This window comes from Boleophthalmus pectinirostris, unplaced genomic scaffold (genome assembly GCF_026225935.1).
Source record: "Boleophthalmus pectinirostris isolate CB_2022bp ecotype Guang Dong unplaced genomic scaffold, ASM2622593v1 HiC_scaffold_13, whole genome shotgun sequence".
Taxonomy (NCBI): Eukaryota; Metazoa; Chordata; class Actinopteri; order Gobiiformes; family Gobiidae; genus Boleophthalmus; species Boleophthalmus pectinirostris.
The window spans coordinates 19,520,035-19,532,245 of record NW_026571036.1 but is presented as its reverse complement, the minus strand read 5'-3'; the positions used below and the strand labels follow the sequence as shown (position 1 = coordinate 19,532,245).

Here is a 12,211-nt window from a genome sequence, read left to right as displayed (position 1 = left end):
AGGACAGGAGATAAACATCTGTGCAGGCTTTAAGCTACATGCTAATAATTTAAGGCATACATTATGATTATGTGAAGCTTACTATCACGCCTTTTACTTACGACCGCTGAAGTCACAGATTTGAGAGCAGATCAAAGTTTCACTTGAGTCGCATGTTGACCTTGAGATTTATTTTTGCACTTCAGAGCCACCGTAGTTCCCTTCGAAAGTAAGTGTGTGAGAGCAATTAACTAGCCTTCTTATCTTTCGCATTTATTGATCGTTATTTTACCTGATGGAATGTGTGAGCGGCGTAAGATACAAGTGCTGAGATATGTTGTGTACTCTATTACATTTAGCTTACCTGTTCATCAGCTAAGTTAGCGCGACGATTTTCCAGCTGTTTAAGTCTCTTTTAAATTCCTTCCTGGCGTCTCCACTTCTCACGCGGATGAGATGCAAAGCAAGTCTAAACATAATAGACCTACATAAACTGCACTGATATTAACACATTTCTTGGCTATTTATTTATCTATTTATAGGCTTTGCATTTTTCTTTTGAACCTTATTTCGAAACAAGGCGCACAATGTAAATTATAAGATATCTGTTAATCTCTTGGCATAGTGCAAAATAAGATAAGATATAAGATATATGTTCATAAATATTTAAGCCTATTTTCTGCTTGGCCTAGTGGAATTTCTGTAATGAAAATGTTTTTGGAGCTCACAAAAGCATCTAGGGTCGGGCAAAAATGCACAAAGACAGCACATTTAACCTTGTTTCCTCCTGTGTCCTCTGCAGTGCCATGGAGCATTATCAGAGCTGTCCAGCTCAGCCCAGCCCTTATACCTGACCGCTGGGACAGGGAGCGGCTGCCTCTCTGAGTATCTCCAACCACAACACACCGACCAGAGTGTGGAAACAGGCCACATAATCTGTGTGAAGACAGCACAGAGCTACACTGCATTTGCATTCACTGGTCCAAGCGCATGTTCAGCAGCCCAGCACTTCTGCAACATCCGCCTATAAATCTGTTGTGACATGGCAAACCGAATTTATGAGCCAATCTGCTTACAAAAGACAGGTCTGATCCAAAAAGAGAAATTAGGGTGGATTAAAAAATGGAGTAGTAAGAGTCAACTTCTGCTTTGACATTTGAAATTTGAAACTTATTACTGGGCAATAAAACTAAGAAGTTATTTGAAATGACCTATAATATACATAGCTGATAGTGTTTTTGCAGATAGACATTAAGCCCAATTGCAGCCATGCACCTGCCATCCCTGTCAGAGGAGGCAAGTGTCTGTGTCTCTCCTGAGGTTTGACTTGGGGTTTAGAAGAATATGGTGAAATTCCCAAAGTGAAAGTCTGCTTATTTCTGTGGCCTGTCTCCACAAGACTCCTCCCTATCACAGCTCAGTGTTAATGCTATCTGTTAATACCACAGACTGGCTGGTTTTGCACTTATAGCTCTGTTGCACCATGTTTAGTATACCAGATATCCTGTTAGCACCGTTTATTATCATAATATGAATGCATTAATCCCAAGGGAGTATTCTTGTTATAGGGATCTAAATTTGAGGGCAGTGTGGTGGATCAGCTCGGGGGCTGCAGGTGGCTGCTGCTTAGGAGCAGTTAATATAACCAGAGGTCTCAATTTGGGGTTATAACAAGGGCATATCTCAGGAGACACTAGAGGAGTTCATTCATGTCAGTGAGGTGGGACAATAATAATGTCATTTACAGAAAGTGTTTCCCTGTAGAGTGGGCTGTTGTAACTTCCTAACACATTTGAGTTTCTCTTACAATAACAGTCAGTATCCATCCCATTTGCTTTTCAAGTGATGAAGTCTATGTGCATACTACATTCACAATCAGCAGATGGAGGGAAACTTTTATGATAAGCTCTTAACAACTTTATAACAACCGTTTGTGTCCAATGTGTAAATGGAGAGCGCAGGTGAAGCTGGAGGATTTGAATACTACACTTACCTGTAATTTGAATACCAAGGGCAGATTACACTCCTTACTGTTTGAATCATTCATTTACTAAGAGTCAATAATGGCCTTATTATAACCATAGTGTTGCTTTGCTATTTACACTTCACCTTTGACCTTTGCAGGTGGTTTATCTTTGAGGAACTACTTCTGAATAGCTACAATTACTTCACTACACGTAAAGCACCATTATATATGAACTCAAAACAATCAGGGCAAGGGCGGTTCTATGTAAATAAAATACAACTTGAGCACGTGGGCGTAATAAAAACAACACACTTTTATTACTAGGCAGTAGAAAAGTATAAAAGTATGAAAACTTGGCATGTATAAACACATTTATAAAATAGTTTCTGCATAAAAGCTAATATATATTTATAAAAAGGCATTACGTGTATAAAAGGATTGTCTGCTAAGTGTTTGACACAGGCTACTGCAGTCATAGAAAAAACATGTTGATTGTATAAAACATACAAAATGGTTTAGTTAACATGGGCGTTTGGAGAACCATATACAATATTGTGTTTCTCTCTTAAAACACTTCTCAAGTGCAGCTTGGCGTTACTCTGACTGGGTAAAGCTCAGTACAACCAACAGTACAAGACTTGTCAATTTAGCAACATACTGTCCACATACATACAAAACAAAACAAATTTTTCATAGGGATACTGTAAAGGCCAGAAATGATCCAAACGTTGAAATGAAAATTATAAGCATGTTGCTAATTTGGTAATACTAAATAGGCCTGGTTAAGTAACGGTGTGCGAACATGCATAGCAGTTCTAGCTCAGCAATAAGTGTTGATGTTAGGCAAAGACCAAACACTTGAAATTATCAGAAGACCAATTACAGACAATGTAAAAAGGCAATAGTTTCAAAACAGAGGTCAGTTTCAATCAGTAAAAATAAGCTTTTTGAAGTATAATGCTAAGAGGGCTTAAATACTTTACTTAAAACACTGCTCCATTGGCCAATTGTAGAAATGTGAAATAAAAAAACAAGACATAATTAAAATAAAGAAATAAATTAAATTGTTCTTATATTAATATACGTAAGAATTAATAATACAGCCCAATGTAAATTATATAGTCACCAATTCCCATTTATAATACAATTATATTAATACGGACACAACAAAAGACCAAAACATACATTTATATAAAAAAACCAAAAGCAAACTCTGTATAAAAAATGTAAAAAAAAAAAAAAAAGAGTCTTTGGTTGTGAGTGTAAAACATCCATTGGCTCGGGGGCTCTCCCAAAGTTGTACCACACGAGCAGAAGCAGCAGTGCAGGGCTCGGACAATGGTGGTCTCTACATGACCAGGGTCTGTGTGGGGAAAGTGTTTAGGTATTTGTGCTCTGACGCTAGTGAGGGGTCCTCTGTTTTTAGACTGGCCATGTGCTCCCAAGAACTCATCTGATGTTGGAAGTTAAACAAGAAAACTAGATTAGAAACAATTATACTGAAAAAGTACATTGAGATTAAATTGAAAGTGTATTATCTTTATACAAACCTGTAGTGGGCTGTCTGTTTGCCTGTGAGATAGGTGATAGCTTTTGTGTCCATCTTCACTTAGTAATGCACTTGTTAGCATGTCCTGCAGAAAGGGGAAATGCTATAGTTAGACACAGATCCATATAGACAAATATAGTACAATTACATATTTCGGGCTCATCACATCATTCTATTCTTGGATTTCTGTTTTTGTAATAGTTTATGATTTAAAATAAGTTTTTTAGTTTTGATCCATTAATTGCTATGGTAACAGTAACAGTCATCATTCTGAAACCCATTAATAAAGGTTATTACAGATAATTATTTTTGGTGTAGTTTGGTGAGATCATGGTCCTGAGATTACTAATATTAGTGATCTGTTTCATCATTTGTGGACTGTCTCCCTTGGGATTAAACGCAGTACAATCAGTACAGAAAACGGCCTTGGGTCCTCCGAAATTGCATACTAGAATATAAAAGTACAATGCTGCATTTGAGAGATGACACTTATGGTAGGTGTGAAATATAAAGCTGCTTACAGGCACTTCCTGCGGGGGTCCGGTGGGGGAGAAGAGCTGCGTGTGGAGGTCCTGTCCTTCCCACTGCATACACGGGCTCCTTTCACACGGGGACTCCACCTATAAATCAAAACATGCAAAACCATTACAAAAACATTCAATAGTGTCACAAAGTTCAATCTGATTTAAGTTAATATGTACTTAATATATCAAATGCGCTGGGCTTGCATGTTAAATGATAATACCTCTTGTTTGATTTTCTTCAAAGGAGGCTGGTCAATCGCACACTCCACTGGCTCTTGCTTTATGGAATCAACCATCTGCTGATCCAAAGGTGAGTTCTACAGTAAAATAAATAAGAATTAGCCCACCAAAAATTACTAAGCCTGTTTTTTTAATGTCTGTTTTCAATTCTTTCCTTACCAGCATAGCAACGGATGACCTGAAAGGCGTGGGTGTGAGAGGAGATGACTCAAGGATTGAACGCCGAATGTTGGGAGTCCTAAACCTAAAACAGAATACACTGTTGAGTAACTCCTTTCTCCACAAATGTGCATTACAAAACAGGAGAGAGTAGAAGGCACTTACATTTCATTGTCTTTCTGAGGCCTAATGCTGTGGTCAATGAGCGGTTTGGTGTCCACCGGTGAAACCATATGTACACTGTCACTGTCTGAGTGTTCTGGGCTCATAGAATGGGTGAGGAACTGTCAAACAAAAAGGAACCAATTAAAAAAACAATTACATAGGGCTAAATCACAAACCATTAACATTATGTGTATGGCAAATGTAAGATGTGATGTGTCAAAAAAGTGAAATGATCAAATAAATGAAAAATATTGTGATGAACTATGGTGATTGGGTGGTTCTGTTACATTGATATCACAAGCTAGCTAATTGAGCTACCTGTGAGGGTGAAAAGGGTAGTTTTCTGGCAGGTGAAGGCTTGGGGGTGGAGCAGATGAAGCCAGCCCATGTAGCCTGTGCATTCATATTGGGCATGACCCTGTGTGTTCTGAGCCCACTGCTGTAGGCCTCACTCACTGAGGAGAGCCTCTGGGAACAGGGGTGGGAGAGTATAGGGGTCAACGCCCACTGCTGAAAACACCTATGCTAATGGCTATGCTAATCTGTTATCCAAGCGCAGCTAATCACAAAATAAGCACTTACTGAGTCAAGGACAGACTCCATGAACTCTGGTATTGTGTTGGAGAAGGCAGGACTGCTGTGATGGCTGCTGCTGCTTGTGGAGTGGGCTCTTGTGGCTGATGCGCTCTCTTCAGGGAGACAGCTTTGGTCCAGGGGCAGGGCTGGGGCTGCAGTGTGATGGTGGTGCATGGAGACTGCCTCTGAACTGTCAGTCACACAGCTCTGATTGGCCCAGCTTGAGAAGGACAAGGGCATCTGGAAGGAAAAGCAAAATTAAGCATCAGATAAAATAATAGTCACAAATGACTGTTGGACTAAATTAGCACAGAAGGCAAAAGGAAACTCGAATACAGTGTTAGAATGGGGGTGCTTGCACAAGGAGCTGAGCCAAGAACTAAATTGGAAAGATAAGGTCCCATTTCATCACTTCTGCAGAAACAGACCCCCAGATGTTTCCTCCCTCTAACACCAAGCGCTGTGCCCATGTCAGGGTGAACACACTTGCGCATGAATCAAGCTGTCACAGTAGTAAGAAGCTCAATCTTACTGTTTGTGATGGCTGCCCTCTCAGCTCATTTTCTGTCGACATGAGCAGCATTTCAATTTCTTTCACCCTTTTCTTCTCAGGGTCCTCTTCGTTATAGTGTCTCTGCAGATTAAAATTTTAACAGGAATTAGCATGGTGCAAAAACTGCTGAATGCATTTTATGATTTGGAAGATCTGTATTATACCTGTATAGCAGCAGTTCCAGGCTTGGGGAAGTTCATGATGTTTAAATGTAGAGCCATGGGGATGGGTACCTAGTAATAAACAAACCAAACATGTTAATTTGAATTCAAAGTTGTACTTTTCTTTTTTGAGAAGTTAATAAAATGCTTACTCTGTGTGCGTCAGGGATGTAAGCATAGTTGAGTGGAGGAACATGAGGCAGTTGAGAATGATTGGGCGAGTGATGGGAGAAGGGCATCATGTGGCTGGGTGCTTTGATAAAGTTGTGGTTCAGAGAGAGGGGAGAGCTGTTGTTCTTTGCTGAGTTCTGGAGATAGCCCTCCTGTTCTACCTTTCGCCTCATGGTGGAGTTCCAGTGGTTCTTAATGGCATTGTCTGTCCTGCATGACACAAAATATGAATATTAATACACAAATTATTTTAGTTTACAGTTAAGACAACATTTACTGTGTACGGTATATTTCCACTGTTTTCTTAGTTACCCCATTTGCAATTTTAACCTCAAAATTTCATAGTTGACCAGCACAGCTATCACTGATTCATCTAGCTTCCCTTTTCACTTGTATTCTCATGCCTCACCTGCCAGGAAGCAGTTTGGCAATTTCAGCCCAGCGGTTGCCCAGCTTCTCGTGAGCCTGGTAGATGATCCGATCCTCCTCTTCGGTCCAAGACGTCTTTTTCACCTCTGGGTTCAGATGATTGTGCCACCTCTCGCGACACTGCTTTCCGATGCGTCCCTTGAGGTGCTTGGCGATCACGGACCAGCGCTTGGCTCCATATTTCTGGACTAGTTCGATCACCTGGAGGTAGGTAGATTTATGGAGGAGAAAAAAAGAGAAAGCAAAGCAAAAGGGGACAGGAAATGAAAAGTAGTAGGGCATTGGGAAAGAGGAAGGCACAAGCAATCACAGGGAGAAGTAGTGGAATAGAGAAGCAAACAGAAAGGACAGGAGAAAGTGACATGATTAGTTATATGCAGACTATGCAGGCTGATCTAAGCTTCTGTCTTCTTAACTCTCCCACCATTTTAGCCTATCTTTATCTGTAAAGACTGAGAACACCTGCTGAGCTGCAATGAGGGAATTTCCAGTGCAACATAAGCCACTGTGCTAATCATTAAAGCTGCAAATGGATGGAAAAACATCTCCACTATCTATGCTTTCTGAAGCCTTGTGTAGTTGACTTTTGTAGTATAATTTAATAATAATAATATGTTTTTTTTTACATTTAATAAGTAAATTGCCCCTAGAAAATGTTGGTCAAAAAGGTAAATTTCTTTTCTTGGAATAAACATTATTATCATTATTATTATTATTATTATTATTATTATTAATGCCTTTGCTCACCCTCTGGTCCTCCTCTTTGGTCCATGGTCCTTTGATAAGTTCTGGGTTCAAAACTTTTTGCCATCGATGTTGGCACTGCACATCTGTTCGATTCTACAAAAATTGATCAGAAATGTGAATTATTTATTAACTGACTTTGTGTTTAATTATTTCTTATAAAACACTCTTGTTGTACACTCACAGTTAGTAAGCTTGCAATTAATTTCCAATCGTCTGATCCATGTAGATCAACAAGTTTTTTCAGTTTCTCATCCTTTAAAAAAAGAAAACATGTTTAGATTTGTTAGACATTCCAGGCGTCATTCAGTGATATCACAATGTCACACAGACTTATGTCTAATCTGAAGACACAAGACAAAAGACAGCCTAAGTTTTAATCCCTGTGTATTTTATAGAAGTGATCCTATATAAGCTATGACTTTTGAGGCAGGTTTGAGTGCACACCTCTTCTCTTGTCCAGCGCGTTTTCCCAAGGTGCCGTTTCCCCGTCTTGGCCATGGACCCATCATAATCATGTTCGTACATCTCATTCTCCTCCTCATCCTCCTCGCTGCTGTAAACACTGGGAGGGGACATTCAGACCATTAGAATAGGCACAAACTGTAAGTAAAAGCACATAATACAAAAGCAAAGTATACTGCTTACTCTCTAATCATCTTTTACACAGTCCATAAAGAACACCTCCTGTTCTTTAGCTCATCAGGTGTCAACACACACAGAACCAGTCATTCTCGAAGGTTTGGGTGCAGGCGTTTAGCCAAGACACCCACAAGGGCAGAAATAGGGAGAGACAGAGAAATAAAGAGCAGCCAGTGGGAGGAGGAGGGAGGGCAGGAGGGGGACGGATGAACAGGTTCCAGTGTTTTTGGTTTCCACAGATACTGGGATTGGCATATGCATGTGATCATAATTTTCTTCATGACCCTGACATGTTCAGACCTGCATTGGCATTGTACAGTAGCCTACAGCCATGAGCAAGCACTGTAGCAGCAGAGTTAACCAATAAGGAGAGAGCACACAAGACAGGTAGCTCTTCTAGAGACAGGTGAATAAGACCTCAACAGGTAAAATTTCTGAATTTCACTTCAAGTCAAACACAACTGTGATAAAACAGCTTGAGTGGTGAAAAGAGAAAATACTAAAAGCTTAAAACAAAGCAAATTTAAACACTGCTGAGAACAGCCTTTTATATGAAGTTTAACATCCTATGAAGTGATCAAGTGCACAGCTGAAATTATGAAGAATTTAGTATCAGCAGTACTACTGAACTTGGCCCGTAGATTGAAACAGACTTGACCAGTGAAGCCATATTACTGCTATAACAAGCTTTAAATAAAACATATAGCGTTGTCATTTAAATTAGGAAACGCGAGAAGCAGATTTAGATTTTGCTATGGCAAGTAGATGGTCAGCACAACATTCAGTTTGTGCAGAGGGTGTGCGTAAAATCACTTAGATCACCCCGGAGACTGATGGAATAAAATAGACCACTAGCGTGAATGCTTCTGGTTTATATCAGTTTTCTGATAAATTTACGCGGGTTGTAGCGCGCAGCGTGGCCCTCGCGTGTCTGAGAGGGGCAGATATCAAGAGCAGCAGCCTCTTCTATTCTCCGGCTACGCGCTGTCAGAGGCGCGGGGAGCGCACATGCCAGATGACCACCACCTGTCAGGGCGCGCTACTCAAACTCCCCAAGTTTTCTAACTACTGAGTGTAGCACAAAACAAAGACATAAGAAAGACGGCTAATGAAATAAGATGAATGTATTGCCATAAAGTAGAAAAACGTAATTCGGTTTTCAAAAAAAACGCAGGCTATTACCATAAGAAATTCTACCAAATGCAACAACGAGGACATGACAAACTGCAAAGCGCCAGGCCTGTTAGAAAACAGCATGTGTAAAAACTATGGTGGAAGATCGTAACAAACATAAGGAGCTGTTGCCTTGACTTAAAATGAGTGAGACTCACCTGTTTCGTGGCCGCCGAGTCATGCTTCTGTATGTAGTGCGGCTCCGGGGCGCGCTGATACTTTCGCTGCGTGCGCTTGGTTTGTTCTCCAGGAGAGAGGCAGGTTGACATTAATTTAAACTGCAGCAGCCCCCACTACGGCTCCTCCCTCCTCATGAATCCCCGCTCAATTTGGCGCTACACCATTTACAAAACGTGTGTGTGAGACAGAGACACAATGCGCATGCTCATTGCAGAAGAGATCTACAGGCGGCGTTTAGGCAATCCTCGGCTGCAGTAGTAAAGATGTTGCATTTAGGTAGTGAATTATGTGAGAAGTTACTCATTGAAAGGTTTCAAGACTACATTGTTTCTAGTTTAACATACTTTCTAGGTCGGACCTAGGGCTGCTCAATTCTTGATTGTAGGTCATATTAGGGTATTTATTTATTTATTTTTCACTTATCAATTCGAGATGCACCGTTGTACTTTGAAAAGTTGAATTTTAAAACAACATATTTGTCACTGATAGAGAGACACGTTGTCGAAACAGAACCAGGTACCTTCGGTGAGCCCAGCAGTGAGAAATACTTGAAGAAAGCTTAGAGGCACTGTACTGTGGAGGCGCGTTTTGTCGGCGTGTCCGCGGTAAAATCTTTTGTCAACAAAACTAAGGACTTCACTTTTCTCATGAAAAGCAGAAGGAAACTAATGTATCTGCTCATAGTAAACAATTGCTGAATGTGTTTTTTTCACATTGCAGAACAATGAGGTGTCACTTGTTAAATGAGGGATGACTAGTGTTACACAGATGTTAGTGCGTGATAATAGCCCTAATGAAAGAAGCCCATTCTTATCGACTAGAGATAAAATGACCACGTGCAGTAACAGTGACCACAGGCCAACACTTTTACTTTTGATAAAGTTAAACTTTATCTTCTAGAATCCAGAACATCAGCACAAGGTTGAATTACAATTTCCATTTCTTGTAAATTCTCAATGGGCTTTAAATGTTCAGACCACTTTTATATAAGCAGGTTATCTATGTTTCTATTGCATTGCAAGAAATTACATGCTTTTGTAAAGACATATTTTGTTTTGGTTCAGGGGTCTTCAAGCAGGGCAGTCTTTAGTCATCCATTGAGCACATAGCAGGAGGGGTGCTACTTTATTTGTATAAAAGTGTCTCCTCATTGTATTAGTTCCTCCAAATGTGACCGTATTGTCCTGGTCACTTGTAATTATCATCATCATAGATCAGCCTTTTGTCCCAAACCAGTCAACACAGTGGCCCAAAAAGGGCTCTTACACACACACACATACACATGGTCACAGACTGAAAATCCACTATAGAGCTGCAGACAGAAACATGAACACACCACACAAACCACTGCCTAATAAAAACAGGAGCGAGATGCTGTTGTTTACTCTTTGAATGCCACCACACTAAACTTCTGGACTAATGTATCATGGTTGCCTAGTGCCATCGTCTGTGGTTTCTAATCCTATTGAGGTACAGGGTACACCTGTGCATACATTGTATTGTTCCAGTAATTTCTTGCTTGTAAGAGGAGTAAGATATCTAGTCTGTAAGCTGACTTTAATTATATGACAGAATAGAATACAATTGTCTATTGAAGTTGTCCCTCTGGTTTTCCCCAGACAAGTCATTTATATAACAAATGGGACAGTAAAATGCCTGGACTAGAAGGGGCTAAAAGAAAGACTTATTTAATTCCATACTTGATCTGACCAATTGCAATAGATGCTAGTTCCTAAAGTTTTTGTATTTTTATTAAAATAAAAAACTACTGGCCAAAGCCAGTAGTTTTACTACAACTTGTCTTTCGCATTTACTTTCCACTTGTTTTCCCTCTAGGGTCATATTAAAATCTGCATCTTGTTATCTGAAACCAAATTAAAGGAAGGGAGCCATGGTATGCAAATGAGTCCATCATAGCCAGAGCAGGAAGCCTGGGACCCATTGACTCTTGCTGAGTAAATTTGCATGGGCACGATTGGACAGGTTAAGGGCAGGCATTGTAATAGATGCCTTTAGCAAAGCATTGTGTGCACAGGTTAGTTCATTTGAATGATTTTTAATGATTCCCCCAGGCTTGAGATATAATCCCACCAGGTTTTTAAACCCAAAGTGGAAGGTCTAACAAATGTATATTGTAACTATGATGTTTAAGAAAGATATGTTGGTACAAAATCTTTCAGCAAAAGAATGACACTGTCAGACAGGTCGTCTTCTGTTCACGTGTAAGTCAGGGCCAGTGGTGGAGGTTTTGCATGCTACCCCTCAGGCGAGTTCCTCTGAAAGACTCTCCTGTGTAGCCTCAGACCTTTGTCAAACTATGTAAAGCATTACCTCATGCTGCAGCCAGCACTAAGACTGGACTCTTCACCATCTCTGTTTTGTTCTGAACCATAATCTGCAATTGTCTTTGCCTGCTTGGAGAGCCTTGTCTACAATACCCTTTGTAACGTTTTTATTTCTTGAATGAAATATTCTGTTCTACAAACACTCATCACTTATAAGCTCATTGTGCTTTCAATCTGTCCACCCATCTGTTAAATCCACCTAATACCATTATGTGATGTCTAAACAAATCCTTTTGTGCATATTAATATTAATATTAGTAGGTCTAAGTAATATAGTAATATTTTTAATTTGATATCAACTTTTGAAAGACATGTGAATCAGTAGGTGAATTTCTTCTGCATTTCTTATATAAGTTCAGAGGAAAAACCACACTGATTCACATGTCTTTCAAAAGTTGATATCAAATTAAAAATATTACTATATTACTTAGACCTACGAATCAGTAGGTGAATTTCTTCTGCATTTCTTATATAAGTTCAGAAGAAAAACCATACTGATTCGTAGGTCTAAGTAATATAGTAATATAGTAATATTTTTAATTTGATATCAACTTTTGAAAGACATGTGAATCAGTAGGTGAATTTCTTCTGCATTTCTTATATAAGTTCAGAAGAAAAACCATACTGCATAGGTGTGAAAAATCACACTATAAGC

The 12,211-nt window shown here is 39.7% G+C and overlaps 1 protein-coding gene across 3 annotated transcripts; it reads right to left on the bottom strand.

The window, feature by feature from the left end:
• Nucleotides 1-2,238: 2,238 nt before the first annotated feature.
• On the bottom strand, nucleotides 2,239-9,342 carry myb (v-myb avian myeloblastosis viral oncogene homolog). 3 transcript variants are annotated; one of them, XM_055149565.1, is made up of 17 exons: nucleotides 9,190-9,268; nucleotides 7,865-8,100; nucleotides 7,664-7,781; nucleotides 7,401-7,472; nucleotides 7,220-7,312; nucleotides 6,453-6,673; nucleotides 6,025-6,253; nucleotides 5,876-5,944; nucleotides 5,691-5,792; nucleotides 5,165-5,398; nucleotides 4,901-5,050; nucleotides 4,583-4,701; nucleotides 4,418-4,502; nucleotides 4,240-4,335; nucleotides 4,016-4,114; nucleotides 3,496-3,579; nucleotides 2,239-3,398 (listed from the first exon to the last, which is right to left on the bottom strand). In XM_055149565.1, the coding sequence occupies exons 2-17, from the start codon at nucleotides 7,873-7,875 to the stop codon at nucleotides 3,294-3,296; spliced, it is 1,887 nt and encodes a 628-aa protein (XP_055005540.1). In that variant the 5' UTR covers nucleotides 7,876-8,100; nucleotides 9,190-9,268; the 3' UTR covers nucleotides 2,239-3,293. The 3 variants fall into 3 exon arrangements, with proteins under 3 accessions (XP_055005540.1, XP_055005539.1, XP_055005541.1); XM_055149564.1 differs by lacking the exon at nucleotides 7,865-8,100 and having other exon boundaries at nucleotides 9,190-9,342; XM_055149566.1 differs by lacking the exons at nucleotides 4,901-5,050; nucleotides 7,865-8,100 and having other exon boundaries at nucleotides 9,190-9,341.
• Between the last annotated feature and the right edge of the window lie 2,869 nt (nucleotides 9,343-12,211).

Bases quoted from the DNA above. Each gene is read 5' to 3' on its own strand.
- myb (XM_055149564.1), bottom strand. From the start codon at position 9,212: ATGACTCGGCGGCCACGAAACAG. The intron at 6,674-7,219 runs GTGAGCAAAGGC...ACCTACCTCCAG, and splicing joins CCAAAGAGGAGGACCAGAGG to GTGATCGAACTAGTCCAGAA. The intron at 4,702-4,900 runs GTAGCTCAATTA...TTTGTTTGACAG, and splicing joins TACCCTTTTCACCCTCACAG to TTCCTCACCCATTCTATGAG.